Consider the following 24978-nt stretch of genomic DNA (forward strand, 5'->3'; position numbering starts at 1 on the left):
TGATCTGCTGAAACCTCTGGGGGAATGTTGCTTTTGTAAATGGTTCACTGCATTTCCATGTGGTAAACGGATTAAATATTTGAGTCAATCCAAGTAGTAACTTTAGTTACTAGAGTTTTGGAACTATTTTTTTTACCAAACTGATTATTTCAGATAGGATACATGGTAATGGACTTCTGAAATATGACCTTGGTTCTTTCCCTGATGTTCTGTTACAATGGGATTTTAAAAGAATCAGAGCCCTCCTTGTTTCTCCAGGTCAACTGTTTAGTACTTTAGTATTGCTCAGTCAATTTGAACAGTGGTTCTCAAACATTTATGAATGAAGACTTTTCGGAGGAACTTTTTAAAAAGCAGATTTCTTATTTCATGCCCAGAGATTCTGATTTCATAGGCCTGGGTTAGGGCCTGGAGATCTGCATTTATAACTGACCTCTCAGGTGGTTTCATGGACAACATTTTCCAAAACAATATTTGAATCTATTCTAAAGTATGAACCTATGACATAGAAATGCATATTTTTTAAAGGAAACACTAAAACTTTTATCTTCTTTCTGGTAAATAGATTTATTATAACCTAACAATTTAAGTTCTGAGGTTAGATGTCATAAAATATACAAAATATAAATACAAAAAACATATGTCATTATATGATTACTGGTTAGCTTGTATAATCTCTGCCTGCATGCATGCTAAGTCACTTCGGTCATGTCCAACTCTTTGTGATGCCATGGATTGTGGCCCACAAGGCTGCTGTGTCCGTGGGATTCTCTAGGCAAGAATACTGGAATGGATTGCCAGGCCCTTCTCCAGGAGATTTTCCTGTTCCAGGGATCGAACCTGGGTCTTCCACATTGCAGGCAGATTCTTTACGTCTGAACTACCAGGAAAGCCCCTATGTATAATCTCTAGTGGTGTAAATCTGTTTAAAGGCAATATTTTATGGCCTGTGTAGTTGATCTTGAGTTTGAGTGAAAAACTAGATTTTAAAAATCTAACAAAACTATATTCTAGAATTTGATAGCACTATTAAAAATAAGACTCTAGCTATTATTATGCCCTCTGATTATTTTCTGCTTGAATACATTATTGAAAAGCAGTGGATAGTTGATGAAATAAAATGCTGTACCTAGAATTATAATTCATGAGAATATAAGATGCTTGCCAACCATTGACACTGAAACATAAATTGTAAATTAATTTCACTTTTATGGAGTTACATGTTTTAAAAAGAATAAATCAAAAATAGTTCAAGAAAGCTTAAAAGATATAATAGCTACTTGGATTGAATACACACTAGGAATATTTTTCTTGCTTACAGGAGAATCAGTAGCTTAATTTATAACCTCATTTATCTTGCTCTGCCTCCACAGATCTGTTTGGAAACTTTTATCTGTAATACTTCTAAAAGTTAAACATCCAGACTTTAAAGTTTTGGTAGTAGTTTTATGAAATGTAATTAGCAAGAATTTTCTGGTTAAAAATAGCATAGGTCTAGCTGCTGCAGCCTTTTCTCATTAACAATAAAATATAAAGACCCAAAAAAGACAAAACTGAAGAATACCAAAAACCGGTTTCAATCTACAATGGCAAAAATTGGGGGAGGAATTTTATATATTACATATCAAGATTGGTGTTTGTATAAATGAATTCAGTGGAATGAAAATTTCAATCAGCGGTCCATCTTTTTTATGTCTACATGAAAGCAGAGAGGATGTATCTTTGTTTCTTCATTTCTTAGTTTGCTTCAAAAACAAAATGTTACCCTTGAGGAAGCCAGCATGCGATCTACTTAAACCTATCAATAGCAATAGCCAGCTAGTTAAGAAAACAGTAGGACAAAAAGTGGGCAGGAAGCCTGGCTGCTGCTGCTGCGTCGCTTCAGTTGTATCCGCCTCTGTGCGACCCCAGACTCATCACAGAGCTCTGAACTCTGCTCCCTGCTATACTGCGGGTTCCCACTAGCTGTCTATTGTGCACAGAGCAGTGTAGATGTGTAAAACCTAGTCCTCCAATTCATCTCACCCTTCCCTTCCCCCCAGCCCCAGGTCTACAGTTCATTCTCTACATCTGTGTCTCTATTCCTGCCCTGAAACTAGGTCCATCTGTACATTTTCTAGATTTCTCGTTCATGTGTTAATTTACAATATTTGTTTTTCTCTTTCTGACTGACTTCACTCTGCGTGACAGACGCTAGGTTTGTCCATGTCTCAACAAATGACCCAATTTCATTCTTTTTTATGGCTCAGTAATATTCCATTGTATATATGTACCACATCTTCTTTATCCATTCATCTATTGACGGACACTTAGTTTGTTTCCATCGGAGAAGGCGATGGCCCCCGACTCCAGTACTCTTGCCTGGAAAATCCCAGGAAGGAGGAGCATGGTAGGCGGCAGTCCATGAGGTCGCTAAGAGTCGGACACGACTGAGCGACTTCACTTTCACTTTTCACTTTCATGCATTGGAGAAGAAAATGGCAACCCACTCCAGTGTTCTTGCCTGGAGAATCCCAGGGACGGGGGAGCCTGGTGGGCTGCCGTCTCTGGGGTCGCACAGAGTCAGACACGACTGAAGTGACTTAGCAGCAGCAGCAGCAGCAGCAGTTTGTTTCCATGTCCTGGCTACTGTAAATAGTGCAGCAATGAATACTGTGGTATATGTATTGTTTTGAATTATGGTTTTCTCAGGGTATATATCCAGTAGTGGAATTGCTGGAAAACCAATTTATGGTTATCAGGCAATAAGGGAAAGGGAGAGATAAATTGGAAGATTGGAATTGACATATACATGCTACTATACATAAAATAGATGACTTGTAAAGACCTACTGTATATGACAGGGAATTTTATTCAATACTCTGTAATAACCTACATGAGAAATGATCTAAGAATCTAAAAAAGATAAATATAAATATATATGTGTATAACTGATTCACTTTGCTGTATACCTGAAACTAATACAACATTGTAAATCAACTATATCCCCATAAAAATTTTTTTTAAACAAAGAAAGTGGAAAACAAAAGAGATCAGATAATTACCTTTCCCTAAACCCTTGCAGGTCCCATTACCTAGAGTCAGCTACTCACATGCTCCCTGTGGGAATTTTAATTTTTACTGAGACCATGGACATTTATAAGACTTCAGTTTTGGCAGCATCATAGGATTTTGAGTCCAACAGCAGCAGAAGTAAATGATCCAGTGGCCTTTTTCCATCACTTTAATTTCCCTCACTGACTGTTAGGTTCATTATCAATTTATCAAAAGAGCCTTGAAAGGAAATGCTGATCTCAGAACCTGGCTGTTGAATCAGTTCCACTAATGAGCATGAGAGAATGTGAATGGGTTGATATGCTTATTTCACTGTGCAAATTCCTCGCTCTGGAGATAATAATGTAACTAGACACAGGAGATTTTCCCAAAAACTCTGTTTACCTCAAGCAGGGTTTATCACAAGATTCAGAAGTACAGCTGTGCAAGCAAAATAACAAACAAATAGAAGACATTCATAATTATGCTAGGAGGACAAGAATCTGGATTGATATATACATAAATGTGATTGTTGCTGTCAATGGAACTATAAGCAACTTCTTAACTTTGCTGTTCTGTACTTGAAAAAAAAGTAATAGAGATGAATTTTCTTAAAACTTTGTATACACAGGATTTTGAAAGTTTTGAAAATTCTGGTGTTAATTGTATTAGGGAGATCAAATTATGTGTGAGTAATATATTTTCTTTGTTTCTTTGCTAAATATTCTATGACTTTGCTTTATAACTTTTATATTTAAAATAATTAAGACAAAATTTAGAAAGTCAATAGGAGATAATATAAAAATATGGAATAGTTAAGAAATTAGGAAATAATAATTTCTCAAAAAAGTGTTGGTAGAAGTTTTGACAGTATAAAAAAATCATATTTAAAAGCTTATGGGTCTGGAATTTTATAGGATTATATCACAGAGTCATCTATTTTAAATAATTTCTGAACCAAAATGAGGAAAAGCAAAAGGAGAAATGAAGAGTATCAATTGACAATTAAATTAGGTTTTCTTATAATGAATAGCCCAGTTAGGGAGTCTTGAAAATCCCCTTATATTTCCCCTTTGCATGATTTTCACAGGAGTACATTTTGATTTATAGAAGTCTGAATCCATGTTTGAATAATAAGAATTGAATTGAATTAGTTCATCTGTTTTCCTAGACATTTCAATACATTGAAGTCTTCCTAGTTAAGCTTTTATTTTTGGAGGTTGACCCGAGACACATATATGTCTGCTTTAAATACTAGTGCCGTAAATCGTTCTCTTAAAATTTCCAAATCATTACTGGTTGTCAAAAGTTAATTTTATTCAGTTCCTTCGTTCTTTGATGTCTCAGTGTGAATCAGCACACATGAGTAAGATGCTTTCTTAAAATACTAGGTTTTGGTGATTTCTGTACTAGGGATCTGATAAAGAGGATGTTTCAGGTTTTAAGATTTGAAGGAAAATATGCTAGGGGTATTTTACATCATGTATTTCCTGCAATGATATCCAAGGAATATGTAGTTTTCCTATAGAAATATTTGCTTTCCTGATTCTTTCTATGCTGACTGTAAACTTTATGAAGAGAAAAGTTTAATATTAACTTCATCTGATGAATGTATTCTACTGACTCCATGGTTCGGGGCAAGCTTCTGTTATAATATGATTCAATTCCATACAGTTAAAATGTAAAAAAAAATTAATATTGCGCATTTCATTGTTTTTGTCTTTCATGCAAGGTATCTATATCTTGCATAGATCTTACACCACTTTTTAAAATTTATTATTTTTTAACTTTTTAATTTGTACTGAGGTTTGGCCAATTATTAACAATGTTGTGATAGTTTCAGGTGAACAGCAAAGGGACTCAACCATACAGATACATGTATACATTCTTCCCCAAACTCCCATCCCTTCCAGGCTGCCATGTAACACCGAACAGAGTTCCACGTGCTATATATGGTCCTTGTTGGTTATCCATTTTATATATAGCAGTGTGTACATGTCGATCCCCAATTCCCTAAATATCCCTTTCCCCATCCTAACCTGCTGGCAACTGTAAGTTCGTTCTCTAACTCTATGACTGTTTTTAAAGTAAGTTGCTTTTTATCATTTGTTTTTATATTCCACATATAAGGGATGTCATTTGATATTTCTCCTTCTCTGGATCTCAGATCACTTTAATTGCAGATAGAAAGAACCCTATTTCTCTAAAACATAGAAGACAGAAACTTTACTGAAATGTTTTTAAGTGGAAGTCATAAGGAAGTCTAAAGAATTAGTTATTTGCATTATAAAAGAAAAAGAGATGTGATGACCTAACAAATACTTCAAGTATATGAGGAATTATTATAAAGAAGTTTTACACCAAGGACATTATAATTTTGAGCAAAACTAGACCATGGGAAAAAAATGTATATTAAGCCAGACCTGACAGATGGTGACTGGGGCCATGAAATTAAAAGACGCTTACTCCTTGGAAGGAAAGTTATGACCAACCTAGATAGCATATTCAAAAGCAGAGACATTACTTTGCCAAAAAAGGTCCGTCTAGTCAAGGCTATGGTTTCTCCTGTGGTCATGTATGGATGTGAGAGTTGGACTGTGAAGAAGGCTGAGCGCCAAAGAATTGATGCTTTTGAACTGTGGTGTTGGAGAAGACTCTTGAGAGTCTTGGACTGCAAGGAGATCCAACCAGTCCATTCTGAAGGAGATCAGCCCTGGGATTTCTTTGGAAGGAATGATGCTAAAGCTGAAACTCCAGTACTTTGGCCACCTCATGCGAAGAGTTGACTCATTGGAAAAGACTCTGATGCTGGGAGGGATTGGGGGCAGGAGGAGAAGGGGACGACAGAGGATGAGATGGCTGGATGGCATCACTGACTCGATGGACGTGAGTCTGAGTGAACTCCGGGAGTTGGTGATGGACAGGAGCCCTGGCGTGCTGTGATTCATGGGGTCGCAAAGAGTCGGACGTGACTGAGCGACTGATCTGATCTGATCTGATGGATTTAAGTGAGCTAGAAAGATGTCCAGATGTCAGGGAGGTTAAATGATGGAAGCTGATACCTTTAACAGTGCAGGGACTGCTGGATGAGATAGGACAGATGAATCAGCAATCGTTTCAATCCACTAAATTATCCAGATGAAACTACAGACATTTAAAAATGTTTGAGAATTTGTGACATACATTATATCATCTAACTCTCACATGTTGTGTGTATTTGTATTGATATCTGTATTTTACCCATAAAGATGAAGAGCATCTGCGGAGTTAGTGGCTTGCCCTAGGTTATAAAGCCAGCAGGTGGCAGAGCCTAGATCTGAACTCGGTCTTTCCATTGTTCTGCATAATATATAGAAATGCCTGTGCGTGCAGTTAACAGGCCTAAGGCACAGGTGGGTAGAAGAAAGTTTAAAAATAGAGAAAGGATTTTTCAGTATCTGTAGGAAATTGAGTACTGAAGTAAAAATTTTTAAATAGAAAAGATACAAAGTGTCTATAAATTGCTGGCACATGAGTCACAAATAGCTGGAAATCTAAATCCAACTAAAAAAATGAAACAGTTTAGTGACCCTTTTGACTTAAGTTCTGGTAGAGTGGCTGGTAAGGAAGAGCCTAGCAGAGAGAGAACTGTGAGTATGCACGCAGAGAACCTGTAAGATGACTAGGCTGTAAGCTACATTAGGGCACGACCCAGTTTTCTTCCGTTTTGTGTCTTTGGTGCCTGACATAATGTTAATTTCTTTATTGACGTATAGCTGCTTCACAGTGTTTGTTTCTGCTGTCCAGCAAAATGAGTCATCCACACGTAAACATGTATCTCCTCTTCCTTGGATTTCCTTCCCATTTAGGTCACCACAGAGCGTTCGGTGGACTTCTCCATGCCATGCAGTCTGTTCTCATTAGTTATCTAGAGCACATAGTATTGCACACGTCTGTGAGAAGACTGAACGAGAAGCAGAGTGCTTAGTTAGGCAAAGCAACTATTGCCAAGTCTGAAAAATCCTTTTGTCAGAACATGTACTACCATTTTATTTGATTCAGATTCCCTTGAAACATTAATTAATGTTTCTTTGAATTATTTTATAAATTAAGAATTCAACTAAAGAGAAAATTCTATTTCTAATTCCCTTGAAACATTGATTAATGTTTGAGTTATTTTCTAAATTAAGAATTAAACTAGGAAAATTCTGTTTCTAAAGTTTAGATAGATATAATACAGGAAAAGCATAATGACTTGCTATTTTTATACATGAGGAAGGAGCTTTGGTAAATAAAAATGGAATTAGAACTAATGCACAAAGTGGGAAGTGTGATATGTTAGGGGCATTTGGTTATTGTGACTACAAAGCTGATCACTGTTATATTGATGGGATCCTCATGTATGCTATTGATTTTCCCATCAGTCGCTCAGTCGTGTCTGACTCTTTGCGACCCCATGAATGGCAGCACGCCAGGCCTTCCTGTCCATCACCAACTCCCAGAGTTCACACCAACTCATGTCCATCGAGTCTGTGATGCCATCCAGCCATCTCATCCTCTGTCGTCCCCTTCTCCTCCTGCCCCCAATCCCTCCCAGCATCAGAGTCTTTTCCAATGAGTCAACTCTTCGCATGAGGTGGCCAAAGTACTGGAGTTTCAGCTTCAGTATCATTCGTTCCAAAGAAATCCCAGGGCCGATCTTCAGAATGGACTGGTTGGATCTCCTTGCAGTCCAAGACTCTCAAGAGTCTTCTCCAACACCACAGTTCAAAAGCATCAATTCTTCGGCGCTCAGCTTTCTTCACACTCCAACTCTCACATCCATACATGACCACTGGAAAAACCATAGCTTTGATTAGATGGACCTTTGCTGGCAAAGTAATGTCTCTGCTTTTGAATATGCTATCTAGGTTGGTCATAATATGCTATCTAGCTTGGTCATAACTTTCCTTCCAAAGAGTAAGCGTCTTTTAATTTCATGGCTGCAATCACCATCTGCAGTGATTTTGGAGCTCAAAAAAATAAAAGTCTGACACTATTTCCACTGTTGCCCCATCAACTTCCCATGAAGTGATGGGACCAGATGCCATGATCTTAGTTTTCTGAATGTTGAGCTTTAAACCAACTTTTTCACTCTCCTCTTTCAATTTCATCAAGAGGCTTTTTTTTCCTCTTCACTTTTCTGCCATAAGGGTGGTGTCATCTGCATATCTGAGGTTACTGATACTTCTCCTGGCAATCTTGATTCCAGCTTGTGCTTCTTCCAGCCCAACGTTTCTCATGATGTACTCTGCATAGAAGTTAAATAAACAGGGTGACAATATACAGCCTTGACGTACTCCTTTTCCTATTTGGAACCGGTCTGTTGTTCCATGTCCAGTTATAACTGTTGTTTCCTGACCTGCATATAGGTTCCTCAAGAGGCAGGTCAGGTGGTCTGATATTCCCATCTCTTTTAGAATTTTCCACAGTTTATTGGGATCCACACAGTCAAAGGCTTTGGCATAGTCAATAAAGCAGAAATAGATGTTTTTCTGGAACTCTCTTCCTTTTTCCATGATCCAGCAGATGTTGGCAATTTGATCTCTGATTCCTCTGTCTTTTCTAAAACCAGCTTGAACATCTGGAAGTTCACAGTTCATGTACTGCTGAAGCCTGGCTTAGAGAATTTTGAGCATTACTTTGCTGGCGTGTGAGATGAGTGCAGTTGTGCAGTAGTTTGAGCATTCTTTGGCATTGCCTTTCTTTGGGATTGGAATGAAAACTGACCTTTTCCAGTCTTGTGGCCACTGCTGAGTTTTCCAAATTTGCTGGCATATTGAGAGCAGCACTTTCACAGCGTCATCTTCCAGGATTTGAAATAGGTCAACTGGAATGCCATCACCTCCACTAGCTTTGTTCATAGTGATGCTTTCTAAGGCCCACTTGACTTCACATTCCAGGATGTCTGGCTCTAGGTCAGTGATCACACCATTGTGATTATCTGGGCTGGGAAGATCTTTTTTGTACAGTTCTTCTGTGTATTTCTGCCACCTCTTCTTAATATCTTCTGCTTCTGTTAGGTCCATACCATTTCTGTCCTTTATTAAGCCCATCTTTGCATGAAATGTTCCCTTGGTATCTCTAATTTTCTTGAAGAGATCTCTAGTCTTTCCCATTCTGTTGTTTTCCTCTATTTCTTTGCATTGATCGCTGAGGAAGGCTTTCTTATCACTCCTTGCTATTCTTTGGAACTCTGCATTCAGATGTTTGTATCTTTCTTTTTCTCCTTTGCTTTTCACTTCTTTTCTTTTCACAGCTATTTGTAAGGCCTCTCCAGACAGCCATTTTGCTTTTTTGCATTTCTTTTCCATGGGGATGGTCTTGATCCCTGTCTCCTGTACAATGTAATGAACCTCTGTCCATAGTTCATCAGGCACTCTTATCTATCAGATCTAGTCCCTTAAATCTATTTCTCACTTGTACTGTATAATCATAAGGAATTTGATTTAGGTTATACCTGAATGATCTAGTGGTTTTCCCTACTTTCTTCAATTTCAGTCTGAATTTGGCAATAATGAGTTCATGATCTGAGCCACAGTCAGCTACCGGTCTTGTTTTTGCTGACTGTGTAGAGCTTCTCCATCTTTGGCTGCAAAGAATATAATCAATCTGATTTCAGTGTTCACCATCTGGTGATGTCCATGTGTAGAGTCTTCTCTTGTGTCAGGTATATTTTTTCCCATAATAATGAAATCAATACTGAAACATACAAAGTGCCTTGACTAAAAATACCTTTGTAAAAAGGTATCTCATTTGTCCATTCATTCATTCTTGTATTCACTGAAAATTTGTGCTAGGCATTCTGCTCCCTGCCAAGAATATAAATGAAAATGGCATCCTTCCCTTTAGTAAGTTCAAAGTAGAAGAAAGGATATAAGTAAATTTTAAAAATATTTATTACGCAAGTGGATAGGAACTTCAGGATCCTTGCATACTATCTCAGTAATGAGTGGAGTTTGAGAAGGGTTTCATTCAGGAGATGGTGTCTGAAGTATCTACTGGGATATGAGTCAGTATTTATTAGGTAGAAGTCATAAAAGCCTTTCTAGATGAACACTACATGCACAATTCCATGGAAGAATGAGGACACAGAAATATGGGCTTGCTGAGAGTAAAGGCAAGGCTGAATAGGTAGTTGTTTTCCCATGATGGTGTGATTTTTCTTTTTCCTGCCATCTTCAATCATCTTTTCAATATACACAAAGAAGAATTATTTAGGTTTGGGGTTTTGTGATTTGGTTCAGCAAAATACAAAGTAATTGAGAAAAGTGTTTGTAGTGTGTAGTAATGCTCTGTGGAGTTTAGACCAGATCAAGAAAGAAGAGAGGGTTAAAGCCATGGTCTGATAGATTGAAATAAAAAAAGAAGGTTCAAAGGAGTTGAGGCCCTGATGAACTTGGTGTAGGGAAATGTGGGAGTCAGGAAGTGACAGCTGGAAGGATGGGAGATTGTGACTCAAATTGGACTCTGGAGACCAAATGTTCTTCCAATCCCATTGTGAGTTGCTTTCCTGATAAGATAAGTAAGGTAGCAAATGAATTTGTCTAGCAAAATAAATGAATTGCCAGATTTTAAATTTTTTCCCTTCAAGAAAAATGCTATGTAGCTCCACTTTCATATGCTTTTGATTCTATGACTGTTGCATGATAATTTGTAAAATAATCCCTTTTTTGTAAAATGGGTAACCACATTTTTTAAAAGGCTTTTTTTTTTTTTTTTTTTCCAGAGCAGTTTTAGCGTCACAGCAAAATTAGAAGGAAGGTACAGAAATTTCCCAGATGCTCCATGCCCCAACACATGCATGACCTCCCCTATTATAAACATCCCCCACCAGAGTGGAACATTTTAACAAGTGATGAACCTGGGTTAACACACCATAGTCATCCAGAGTCCATAATTTACATTAGTGTTCACTTTTGGTGTTGTACACTCTGTGGGTTTGGCAAATGTCTAGTAATATGTATTCATCATTACAGTAACCATGCAGAATATTTTAACTGCCTTAAATGTCCTCTCTGCCTGTTCATCTATTTCTCCCACCTCCTCAACCCCTTGAAACTACTTATCTTTTTACGATCTCTATACTTCTGCTTTTTCAAAATGTCATACATGTGGAATCATTCAGTAAGTAGCTATTAGTGATTGGCTCCTTTCACTAAAATTCCTCCATGTCTTTTCATAGCTTGATCACTCATTTATTTTTAACACTGAATAATATTCTATTGTTTGAATGTACTTACTAAACTTTTTATAGTCAAAAGGTATTCTTGCCATACTTTATTCTGAATTAGGAGTTCTAAGTACAATAAGTATATATAACACTTTAATAATATCCTTCTAGATGCCAAAAAGTAATAATGGTAATTGTGATTTGCTTCTCCCCCCTGCCAAGTTAAATGAGACTATATTGATATGTCTAAATTTGGCCTTCCTCTTTGGAAATTCTGTGATTGGGGGAAATTGTTATAAAGTCCCACTAAAGAAAAGGCAACACAGCAGGCAACGCTAGTTATCATTTAGTTGAAGATTTTCTAAGGAAAAACTAAATTAAAAATTCTTTCTTTCTTATGAATCTTATTTATTGTCTTAATCTGTTTTAGCTAATCATCCAAAGAAGCTCCCAAATTCATGACTTCTTGTAGTTGTTGTTAAGGAAAGAAAAAATTTAATATTAAATGGAAATAAGGATAATGTGTAATAATTTTACATTAGGAATTATCTAAAATGGGTATCAAGCCAGCAAACATTTGGTACATTTACATATTCCTGTATTTTATATTGGAAAAATAAAAGTTGTAAATTTTAAAGAAGTCTTGATGCATGTATATGCTATGAAGATTTTTGTCATTAAAAGAGAATATGACTTAAATTTATCATTGCTTATCTCTAAAATTATTGCCTTTCTATTTAAAAATTTTTATTTTTGTTTTATTTTTTTACTTTTGGCTGTGCTGAGTCTTTGTTGCTGTGTGCAGGCTTTCTCTAGTCGTGGCGAGCGGTGGCTCCTCCTCTTGTGGCGTGTGGGCTTCTGGTTGTGGTAGCTTCTCTTGTTTCGGCTCAAGGGTTTCAGCAGTTGTGGTGTGTGGGCTTAGTTGCTCCATGGCAGGTAGGATCTTCACAGACGTGGGATCAAACCTGGCTCAGTGGTTACTGGCCCACCAGGGAGTCCCTGCCTTTGTCTTATTCCCTGAATTTCATAACCACACTGGGATGTGGGTGTGGAATATTTTACAAATCTAGCATATAACTGTCAATATTTAGTCTTCACCTGTTTGAATTGAATTAAGCTAAATCAGTGTGTTTTACTGCTGTTGTACCCACCTACTGATAAGTCATTGAGTTAGTGACCTTCTCTTGAGATTTAATATTTTTTCTCTAGTCCAACACTGTCCACAAAAACTTTTTATAATGATGGAAATGTTGTGTATCTGTGCTGGGCCCACATAATAGCTACCAGCTGTATGTGGTAGTAGAGTACTTGAACTATGGCTAATGCACCCATGGAGCCTGTTTGTGAAATTTGATTGAGCTTTAGCATTTTTAAATTTGAATTTAAATAGGCATGTAGATAGTGTATACAACTCTAGTTTTTCTGGAGAAAAAAAGGCAGATAGAGGAAGAGCAGAAATTTAGGAAACTTGTTGCTGCTGCCATGTAGAATAACCAGTGTCATAATTCGTTTGAGTTACTGCCATTCAGCAATAATTCTGCCATTTTGGAAAAGTTGTAGCCAGGCCTTCATATTTCCATTGATGAGATTTCATTTGAAACTGTTGCGTTTGACTCCATATCTTTGGAATTTCAGTACTCTTGACTTATTGCCTAGGTCTGTTTTGTTTGTTTGGCTGACTTGTTAGTTTTAAATTTTCATCCTTTGCTTTTTGAAAAGAATCTCTGGCCACTTATGCAAGCTGACTAGTAGTCCTGAAAAAACTTAAAAATCTTAATATATTCCATTGCTGTTTCTCCTCATTGAAGATTGAGGAAAAGTTGAGTGAACAAGCATATCTATTTACTTTAAATCATTCTTAGAGACACTGTGTTAGTTTCATTATGCAAACTTCACGTTTTAAAATTAATTACCAACACCAATATAGTATACTAACGCATATATATGGAATTTAGAAAGATAGTAACAATAACCCTGTATACGAGACAGCAAAAGAGAGACAGATGTATAGAACAGTCTTTTGGACTCTGTGGGAGAGGGAGAGGGTGGGATGATTTGGGAGAATGGCATTGAAATATGTATAATATCATATATGAAACAAGTTGCCAGTCCAGGTTCGATGCACAATACTGGATGCTTGGGGCTGGTGCACTGGGACGACCCAGAGGGATGGTATGTGGAGGGAGGAGGGAGCAGGGGTCAGGATGGGGAAGACATGTAAACCTGTGGTGGATTCATTTTGATATATGGCAAAACCAATACAATACTGTAAAGTTAAAAAAAAAAGAATTAAAAAAATAAAATAAAATTAGTTTTCACTAAAACTAGCTAGAGTTATCTTCCTACTCAGAAACTGAAATAATAATACATTTTCAAACAATATCAATATGTTTTAAATAAGTGAGCTGTATAGGTAGGTATGCATCTTTTAGAATAGGACACAGCTACTACCTACAGTTCTCAGCACTCTCAATGAGAGTCATTATGTAACCTTTTGAAGCTGGTTTTTTCTGTAGTAAATACTGATTTTTAGAAGGGTCATAGATTCTGTAAAATACATTTCAGGCTGTAGGACTCCATGGAAATGAAGTTCAGTAATTAAATACTAATTATCTTCCAACTTCTCATGTAGCATGGCTGCTGATGTTAAGTCATGCCAATATTTTAAGGGAATATATTATTCACAAAGAAAAATAAACTGGGGAATAGTTGTAAAACAGTTTTATTATGTGTTCAGATATGCAAGTCAATTAAGTGGTTGGACTGAATGTAGGTTTTAATTATCTCTAAAATGAGGATCTTTACTTACCTTTTCTTGTGAGACCTCAAGTAAGAAAAAAAACAATACTAAAAACTAGTTAATGGAGTATCTTTCTTCTCATCAGAGTCTTAATTCCTCATGACGTAAAGTTATCGTTAGGAACATTTAGAAGTTTGTTAATCTTACATCCCAGGGATCAATTTATAGCCTTGAAATACTTTTTTTTTTAAGAATGTAATTTTTATGCCTATGTAAACAATTGATAATCCCTTGTTCTGTTAGGTTCATTTGGGGCATAAATCCTTTTGGAGGAGGGAAGTGCTGCTGCTACTGCTGCTAAGTCGCTTCAGTCGTGTCCGACTCTGTGTGACCCCATAGACGGAAGCCCACCAGGCTCCCGGTCCCTGGGATTCTCCAGGCAAGAACACTGGAGTGGGTTGCCATTGCCTGCTCCAATGCATGAAAGTGAAAAGTGAAAGTGAAGTCGCTCAGTCCTGTCCGACTCTGAGCGACCCCATGGACTGCAGCCTACTGGGCTCCTCCGTCCACGGGATTTTCCAGGCAAGAGTACTGGAGTGGGGTGCCATCGCCTTCTCCGGAGGAGGGAAATAAAAGCTTCTAAAACTTTACAATCCTGTTTCTTTTGAACATGAAAAATTATTGAGGTAAAAATCTTTTCATGGTTGATTCTGTTAATCTGATTTGCTCTGGGGATAAGGAAAGCTTTAGACCAGAAGTAGGGTGCTTGAGATCTATTTTCAGGAATCATGCCTCTCTCTCTCTCCTCTCTCTCTCCACCCCCCTCACCCCCCTTTTTCCCAGGCCACACAAACACAGTGCATCAGTTTTTAACATTGGATTTCCCATGCCTTTTTAATTTATGGACATCTATTTAGGACATATTTTCTACAGCCTGACGATGGAATCAGTGGGTGATTGGCAATGCTAATAGGGATCTGTGTGAATGATCTAATGGAAAATTTCAAGTTCAAATGGAATTATCCCAGATGTAATGATGTTTTTCTGCCAAGGTGCCTCTCACTTACTCTATGCGTGGTTAGTTCAGTTCTTCACTGCCCCTAATATCACTACCTTTTTTGTTATCTCCACTGGCATTATCCTTATCCTCCTTGTGATGCACATGCCTAAACTAAATCCATAAAAATTCTCTTGTTATGGACTTCCTTTCTTCTGATTTTGTTGCCCCACTCTACTCCATAGTACCATCAGGTGTATTTCCCCTAAATATTAATTTAAATGTCCATCTATTCAAACCCTTTTTGTGGTTTCCTAATTACCTTGGAATAAAATTTACACTTTGGAGTCTTCCACAAGCCAACTTTCTTTTAATAATACTTTCAGTATTTTATCTTCACCCTTTATTCACATAAAACCATGTATGGCCAAGAAAAAAATAAAAATGTTTCCTTTCAATATATGAAAACTGTTTACCCTAAAAGAATTAGATATCCATATGCCTTTTCTTTTATTCACATTTCCTTAATCTGGGTAGCTGAATACTTGAACTTGCTTTTTGAGGGTTCGCCTCTAATTATTGATGACAAGTAGATAATCTATTAACTTTTACCCATAGAATATTACTGATGCTGCTATATTTCATGTCAGATTAGTATCAGGCAGATAATTTTTGGTGGTTATATATGAGATTTGAATCTTTCGTTGTATAGAATTTCTCAAAAAGATAGATAGGTACTACTCTTATCCTGTCTTCAAGTTTCCAGAACCGAGGTTTTGTTTTTTCCATTTTTTAAGTCTGTTGAATTTGTTACAGTATTGGCTTCTGTAGTTTTTATGTTCTGGGGTTTTGGCCGCAAGACATGGGACCTTAGCTCTCTGACCAGGGATCAAACCCTCACCCCCTGCATGGGAAAGTGAAGTCTTAGCCACTGAACCACCAGGGAAGGCCCTAGAACTGCGTTTTTCTGGTCACTGAATGTTTTCTGTCACGCTCCATGTTCGTTGTACCTTCAGTGAATCCCTGTGTCCTAGTGCATCTGGTGGGCTACAGTCCATGGGGGTGTCACAGAGAGTTGGACATAGCTGAGCACACGCTCACACGCAGACACGCACACGGCTGAGTGCACACAGACACACACATACACATTTCAACTCCAGCCCCTGCCCTGTCACTTTCCACCACTATGTGATTTCCCTCAATTCCACTTCTCATACTCGAGTCACAGGCATGTCCTGACTGCCTCCAGGTTACCTCGTTCTCATTCTAGCTCCATGGCTTAGCTCACAGAGCGCTTTGACTTTCACACTCCCTACCTGTATCCTGTGGTTGTTCAGTCCCCAAGCTGTGTCTGACTCTTTGCAACCCCATGCTCTGCAGCATGCCAGGCTTCCCTGTCCCTTACCATCTCCTGGAGTCCACTTACATCCCACCTATGATGAAATGCTAAGCCCTCCTTTCTGAATGTTGTTAATCTCTTTTTAACTGGTATTCTGTAGAACTTTTATTTTTTTGCTACACAATTCTGCACTTAAAGTCATGATAAATTTCATGTATTGTGAAATTTTGTTTTCCCCTAACCATATTATATGCACTATGAAATACTTACTGCCTTTTTTTTTTTAAATCATAATGCCTTGTACAGAGAGAAAAACACAATTGTACCCAATAGATGTATACTCCTCAATTGCTGAATGGACTTCAGAATAATAATAATAGACCCCATTGGGGTCACCAACCTTATCTTTGATGTTTCCATATTAACTTCAATGGATTATTTGAATCACATCAACAATTTTAGACTTCATTATATAGGTACTTTCTTTTCCTGTTACAGTACATGCCAGCATACGATTGCTTACAAAACCAAAATCTGATAATTATCTGGTGAAAAAATTTATAGAGATGTTATCATTAAGGTATTGTTTACTCTAGGTCACCCTAACTTAAGAATTCTATCATGTGAGTTTTGCAAAATTTTATGATAGGCTAAAATAATTGATCACTTCTAAGGTGTCACAGTGGCCTCTGTATTTCCAAATGCTTTTTACTTGTCAGGGTTAGGAATAAAAATTAGAAAAAGTGGAGTGGTATTTATTTATATGTAATGGGTTTTAACTTTTGTTTAAAACAGAGTAGGGACATCCCTGGTGGTCCAGTGGTTAAGACTCCACACTTCCAGTGCAAGAGGTGTGGGTTCGATCCCTGGTTGGGAAAATAAGATCCCACATGCTGCACAGAGTGGCTTAAAGATTAAGTAAAACAAAACAAACAAAAACAAAAACAGACTCTCTTCCTGTTTATCTGGGAAGAGAAAAAAATCTGTTGACTCCACTGACTGCTCCTTTATGAGGAAGATTTTTGAAGCGGAACATAGGCATCCTGGTGAAATTTGACCACAGTCGCCGCAGAGCTGATGTTTCCTCCACAATCATGTGCTGCCACATGGAACTCAAAGGGCCAGACAAAGCCTCCTTTCCTCCTCCTATGTCTGTATGAACACGAGAAGTATTCATTCTGTGGTGTCAAGAAAGGGCAGATATCTGTCACTAATTAGACCATGTCACTGGAGAGAATTTTGTAATAAAAAAGGAAATATTTCTCAAGCTCATTGATGAAGTAAGTCCCTAAGGACCAGAATTACTTCACTAAGATTGAAATTGATATTATCAGAACCATATGCTCATTACATCATCATAACTCTTTTTTAGCATGTGCCAGGTGGCATAGGTATTAGTCTTTTTTCATCAGTAAAATTAAATTTGTCTATTTCTATTGAAATTTCTAATATATTTTGAATATATGGAAGCATCTCAAATTTCAGAGGAATCAAGTAACATATGATAAATATTATCTACTACTGGGATGTGTAACTGAATACTATATGCAAACCGAAGATTTCTGATCAAGTTTCATGTGTAAATGTCTGGATAATACATTTGTACATACATATTTTAAATACTGTGGTACTTATTCTATCATTCTTTGTCATACTTTGCCATATAATGGAATATAGATAATAGCAAAAATTACAGAGAGACTATTATTTGTCAGGAATTTTTAAAGTGTTTTATGTATTCAATGGACTTCCCCTCTGGCTCAGATTGTAAAGAATCTGCCTGAAATGCAGGAGACCTGGGTTCGATTCCTAGGTTTGGAAGATCCCCTGGAGAAGAGAATGGCTACCCACATCAGTATTCTTGCCTGAAGAATTCCATGGACAGAGGAGTCTGGCGGGCTTCAGTCCATGGGGTTGCAAAGAGTTGGACATGACTGAGACACGAGCACTTTCACTTTTCATGTATTCAATATATTAATTCCACAATAACCCTATGAGTTAAGATACCTTTATTATCTCCATTAAAGTATACCATGGATGCCATGGATTCAGTTCAGTTCATTTCATTCACTCAGTTGTGTCTGACTCTTTGAGACCCCATGAACTGCTTCCCTGTCCATCACCAACTCCCAGAGCTTGCTCAAACTCAAGTCCATCGAGTTGGTGATGCCATCCAACCATCTCATCCTCTGTTGTCCCCTTCTCCTCCTGCCTTCAATCATTCCCAGCATCAGGGTCTTTTCCAGTGAGTCAGTTCTTTGCATCAGGTGGCCTAAGGATTGGGGTTTCAGCTTCAGGATCAGTCCTTCCCAATGAACATTCAGGACTGATCTCCTTTAGGATGGACTGCTTGGATATCCTTGTACTCCAAGGGACTTTTAAGAGTTCTCCAACACCACAGTTCAAAAGCATCAATTCTTCGGTGCTCAGCTTTTCTTTATAGTCCAACTCTCACATCCATACATGACTACTGGAAAGACCATAGCTTTGACTAGACACCATGTTTGACTTTGAAACCATGGACTATTTAACCATTTTGAGTCTTAGTTATTTTTTTTTTAACCTGTAAAGTGACAGTAGCGCTTCACAGGGTTATTGAGGAAAACAAATGCTGGGTCTAGAGTTAGATACTTGGCACGTAGGTACTCAGTAACTTCTGCCCTCCTTCCTGTTTCAATGAACTGACTACTAGAAAGAGATTGAGTCCCTAATTGTATATAATACACTTTCGTGTACAATATTCTGTGAAATCTTTGAGGTCACCAAGTGTCAGAAACATAGTAGGTACTCAGTAAATATTTGTTTTGTGAAAGGACTCTAAATATACCAGTGATGGAAAGTATGTTAAATTATTGTTTCAGTAATTCAAATCATTACCAATGTCTGATTAAACCACCTTGAAGAGAAAGGCCTTAAGTGTTGTCTTTGATAATTCCTACCAGAGGCATAACATCAACAAATCAGACCCAATTACCAATAACAGGAAATTTGCCTCCTGTGTATGAAGATGATGCTGGAGATTTTTAAGACTTTGTTGAGATTTTATCTTCCTTGGTCTTTGCAGTTGGAGCCATGGCTGTTTTCATGTTCTTATATAAGATGCATTTTGCCTAAGTCTTAGAGTAGTATTTTTCATTCCTAGTATCCTAATCTATGTTTAACGTTTTAAAATCATTGGTGGGGAATTATGAAAACTTTCATATTTCTCTTTTGTTGTGGTTAAAATATAAAGAATGAATTAATGCCTTGTTACCTAACAGAGTGCCACATTCCCATCACTCTGGCTAATGAGCAGTAAGTTGTTATTTAGGATGATGGTGCTGATGGCTGGTCATAGTGGTGGTGATGATAATGTCAATGACTATGGTATTGAAATGAGGTTGAAAACCAACTAAGAATGGATTACTTCTCCTCAAAGCCTGAAAGTGGACTCTGGACTTTGATGGAATTTAACTTCTTACTTCATGAGAACTGTCTTATTAAAACAAGATGAGCTTTTTTCCCCTAGGAATTAAAAAAAAAAATCTAACAGTTGAAATGATTATGTTGAGAGATGCCAATCTCTCCTAGCAAGAATCCCACTGATGGGCTCTGTAGTTTGTATATCAAAGGGAAAATAAATGTCAGTTACCCAAACCAAGATGTAGAGAGCTAAGAGGTCATTTCTCCAATAAAACCTGGATATAGAGTACATCCTTATTTAACCTGATCAAGTAAAAGCTGAATCATTCTGATCATTTTTATTCAACAGTTATTTGGTCAAAATGCAGTTATGCATGCCTATGGTTGTTCATATTCTTTCTGATTTTCTTATTGTCAGCAGAAATATTCTTTCCAGGGCAGTGGTAAATTTCTCACCTTCTGTGGGATGATGTCATCCCGTCTGTATGTTGCACACAGACTTGCTTCATGACCCTGAACAGCACCCTATATCCAGGCTTTATTGCAGATATGACCTCTTAGCTCACTACATCCTGGTTTGGGTAACTGACATTTATTTTCACTTTGATATCTGAACTACAGAGCCTACCAGTGGGATTCTTGCTGGGACGAACGCCAAGCCAGTTCTGGCAGAGGCCACTGGAAGGCATCGTGTTTAGCCAAAAATCCCAGGAGCTGCTGAATCTTTGCAGCAATCCTATGTCAAAATGAGGTAGATATGAGAAACCTTTTATTTGGGGAAGGTGGGAGTAAATGTGGGTATTCAAAAAATTCCACAGAGAAACAAGTGTTCGTTTTTTTCCACTTCTTCCCCTGAAGATTGTCTGCAGCTCTCCCACAACATGTGTGGTACTCCAACATTTCAGAATTGATAGACTCCAGATGGAATCATAGTTTGGACTTACTGGCTATGGCTAGTCTGCCCTTGACCTCACACGTTTCTCCAGCCCTCTGTTGACTAAGAGGAAACCATAGAATAGTATCAGCTATCAACCAAGTCTGCTGGCCGGAAAAACCCTTAAGCATTAACTTCAAAGACAAAATTATTTGAAAAACACAATATAAACAGGAAAAAAAGGGGAGTGAGTGATTAGAAGCTGCTAGCAATTAGGCACTAATTAGGTTTGTTACATGGTATAGCTGCCCAGTGGCACCATTTGTATCTCTTTCAAATGTATAGGGATTCCTCAGGCTAGCATTTCCTGGTGAAGCCAAACCACAATTTGCAGACCAACTTATTATGAAGATACACCACAAATATATCCAGATCTAACTGATTAACTGAACTCTCAAATTCATTTGTAGTAAAAACCTGGTTAAGTGGAAAACTGACACCCTGTCTGTTTTGCTCATCGGTGTATCCCTGTAAGTTAGCACAGAGCCTGGAACATAATAATTGTGCAAAAAGCATATTACTGAATTAATTTATTTTTGTTAATACTCATGACATCTATTTCAGACATCATGCAAATGAATTTATTTTTATCTTATTGAGTGAGGCATATTTACACCAATAAATTATTTAAACTATCAGTTATAAACTAAACAAGTCACAGGGATATAATGTACAGCACAGGGAATTTAGTTAGTAATATAACAATTTTGTGTGGTGCTTAACTATAAAAATAATCATGTTATACACCTGAAATTAATATAATATTTTAAGTCAATTATACTTCGATAAAATGTAAAAAAAAATAAGCGGGCTTTAAAAAGAAAGGCAATCATTAAATATTTCTTTGATGATACGTTTGTTGATGATTAATTCTTACTCCAAAGTAGTATAGATGTAAAACATGTAATTGATTAGACCAGCCTTATCAGCATCCCAGTTACCCCAGAGAATTCTTGTATCCTTTTAGATAATAAATTTCTGATTTAACGTTTCATTTTTGAAGTTTTTTTTTTTTCTGCCACAGAAGTAAAATGTAATATGCACTTTGAATAATGGATATTTTCTGTTAAGTTGAGCTGTTGTGAATCCATGGGCATGAGGCAGATGATCAAGATAGCCGGATCTTGAGAGGTTGGCAGGCATAACAATTCTCAGAACCAAGTTAGAGTTTAGGAATGATCTGTGTTCCCTCAATGGTTTCAAGTCTCAGTTATTTACAAGTCACTGGACAATGTGAAAGGGATGTTAAATATTGTGGAGTATACTGGAATATGGAATAATATGAAAGACATGGCCTCAACCTCAGCAAAATTTATAAAAAATTTATTAAAAAGGGAAAGAACAATTCAAACAAAGCAGGCTGCTGTCAGGACAAGTTTGGTTCTCAGCCTGTGTTCACTATATAGAAAGAGGCAAAAGGCTCTGTCTGGAGACCTTACCTGAAAACAGGTTTATATTGAAGTTCCAGACAAACAGGTGGAAGCCAGTGGTCAGCTAGTTGGAGCAGAGTAGCAAGGGTCCCCGTGGTAACCAGTGGAGACTCTGAAACATTTGGATCAGATTCATTTTACTCTCAAAAGCAATTTACCTGTCATGCTTTCATTGCTTTTGGTATCTCTCCTGCACTGATGGGGCCAGATCCCTGATGGAGAGTACCCTAAGAGCTCCTTCCCAGCCAGAGCCCAGCAGGGGGGAGCCTAAGGCCAGTGTCATCGAGGCTTCAAGGGCACCACCATACATGTGTGGTCCCAGTTCCGCCTTGGCCATGGAGCTCTTGCTGTGGCTGACTGCACGCTGCTACTGCTGTTGCTGCTTGTGCAGCTGAGCTGCATGGGCCAAGTTCTAACCCAGGATCACCTTTGTACTGCCTGCTCTGCGTCATGGTCATCACTGTGGCCATGGTCACCTGCCTGCCTGCTAGGTCAACATGGTCAGGTAGTAGAGAATGTGAGTATCATCAGGTGGTTCATCCAGTCCTTCAGGTATATATATTCAAGTATATATTCCCATTCACTTTGAGATAAAGGGCCACCAGAAGCTGGAGGTGGACCACTTCTGTGTCATTGTTTCTAACCACTAGAGCATCCTGGGCACAGTGGGTCTCAAGGAGGACCTTCCCAAGTGTTGCCAAGCAGGAGCTGCTCTTCACAGGGCACATGGGCCTGACCATGTACCTTGGGGCATCTTCATTGCTGATGCAGATAATCAGTAAACAGTCTATAATAGGAAAAGAAGAGAGTTTTATTCAAGTCAAACTGAGGACAGTGGCCTTGGAGACACAGATTCAAGAATATTATTATCTTTGTACAAAATGAGGGAGGCTTATATAGGCAAAAACCGCAGTGTTGCATAAGTTGTTTGTCAAGATTAGGATTGGAACTGGCAAGAAGTAGGGATGCTTATTAAGCAAGGATTGTTTGGGGAGAGATGGTTGCATAGTTACAAGGGGAGACCTTGAGACCATAAGGTTGCAGCTGGCAACTGCTGGTAGATGTTTTGAGAACAGCTGTTGGTGTCCTTGAGTCTGATGCAGTTCAGAAGATTCAGGTTCTTGGTGATGCAGGAGCTTGTCTGAAATCACATCCACAGCGGCCACCTGTCTCCATTTTGAATGCTTGAACCACAGTTACTCCATTTTGATTTTTTAAATACATTCTTTAATGGTTAAAGCAGATGTACAATGCATGTTTGGTAATCCATCGACAGGCTGCTCTCACTAGCATAAAGTTCAAGCCAGATTGTGTATAAGCCAGAATGACTTTGCCATCCCTCAACATTGCTCCCATCATCATCCGGCCGTGCTCCAGGACCTGATGGCCCACGTGGTCTAGCGCGTGGTTAGGGAGAACCTCCAAGTGTGGTGCTGCTCCGTGTGCACTCGGAATGACAATAGGGACCTGCTGCCTTTCTAAAGGAGACTTCTACCTGGTGATCTAAGTTTGTTTGCCCCTTCCCTCCGTGTTGGACTCCACCTTCTCCTACAACTGCAAGAGGAAACTCTTAGCCTCGGAACTATTAAGGTGGAGGTGCTGAACACCACCCTTACCCAGCAGCCTCCCTGTGGCTGATGTCGCCAAGGTTATGGACACCTGCCACCAGGCCATGAGGACCACCAGGCTAGAGAATGGACAGAGGAATCCCTGCCCCAGGACCTCATACCTCTGTCATAATCCCGCTGCTCTCCTCCTTGCATGCAGGGGGCAGGGAAGTGGAGGCCTCTTCCTGTTATTGACCTCAGATCCAGATTCCTGATGTGCCCTCAAAGGAGAGCGTGCCAGGCCCTTGCCAAGCTCTGAAGGCAAGGCCTTGCCCACTCTCATGCCTCCAAGATCTGGGAGTAGGATCAGGCTGCCGCTCCAGTGGGCTGACGGGGCTGGGCTGAGCTACGCGACTTTGGGATGAATGACTGGAGATGAAGCCCTCTACGGTCCTCCCCAGGCCTGTGGGGTACAGAGTCAAGCTTTGGGGTCCCAGCCCCAGCCTGCATCAGTCTTTCATGGAGAAGAGGGGCTCTGGGGAAGCGAGGAGAGCAGACCCTGGTCTCATACAACTGCTGAAAGCTGGAAAACAGGGTCTGCATTCCTTGCCTGCCTTGGGAAGCACATCTGCTGAGTAACTGCAACTTTTTTGTTATTGTTTATAAACAAACTCCTGGAAGTGCAAAATAAATAAATGTTTATAAAGTAAAGGTGTGGTAGTAATAAGTCTGCAAATTTGCTAATAGAGGAAGCTCCTGACATCATTGGCATTTCACGCTGTGTGTGTTCTTTTTATCTGTAGAACCGCCCAAAGTCACTGTGATGCCCAAGAATCAGTCCTTCACAGCTGGATCTGAGGTCTCCATCATGTGTTCTACAACAGGTTATCCCAAACCAAAGATCGCCTGGACCGTGAATGATGTGTTTATCATGGGTTCACACAGGTACTGGGTTTGTATCATGTTCTTTGTTTTTACTGAGTAAGAGGAGCTGATGAAATTTCTGGTCAGAACTAATCTGACTAAATCTCTGGGGTTAAGGGAGGTTTGAAACAAATCTGCAGCTTTAGATTTTCTCAATAGGCCAGGAAATGTCCATAAAGTAATAAATGATGGATGTCTAGAGTTTGAGGTTCTTGAGTGTTGAATTTAACAGCTAGAACTGAGTATGTCCTTACTTTGCTTTGTAAACAGAACACTGTAACAGTTGATTTACCGTGAATAATTGTGTGCTAAGTCACTTCAGTTGTGTCTGCCTCTCTGTGACCCTGTGGATTGTAGCCCGCCAGGATCCTCTGCCCATGGGATTCTTTAGGCAGGAATACTGGAGTGGTTTGCCATGCCCTTCCTCCAGGGGATCTTCCT

The 24978-nt window shown here is 38.6% G+C and overlaps 1 protein-coding gene across 1 annotated transcript in view; it reads left to right on the plus strand.

Annotated features, from left to right (window-relative positions):
- HMCN1 (hemicentin 1) overlaps positions 1-24978 on the plus strand; it is a 546435-nt gene that overhangs the window by 229277 nt on the left and 292180 nt on the right. Inside the window, exon 12 of the mRNA XM_055582953.1 lies at positions 24417-24558. Coding sequence (XP_055438928.1) covers positions 24417-24558 — 142 coding nt within the window. The remainder of the gene's footprint in view (positions 1-24416; positions 24559-24978) is intronic.

Source organism: Bubalus kerabau, chromosome 5 (genome assembly GCF_029407905.1).
Source record: "Bubalus kerabau isolate K-KA32 ecotype Philippines breed swamp buffalo chromosome 5, PCC_UOA_SB_1v2, whole genome shotgun sequence".
In the NCBI taxonomy this organism is placed as follows: domain Eukaryota; kingdom Metazoa; phylum Chordata; class Mammalia; order Artiodactyla; family Bovidae; genus Bubalus; species Bubalus kerabau.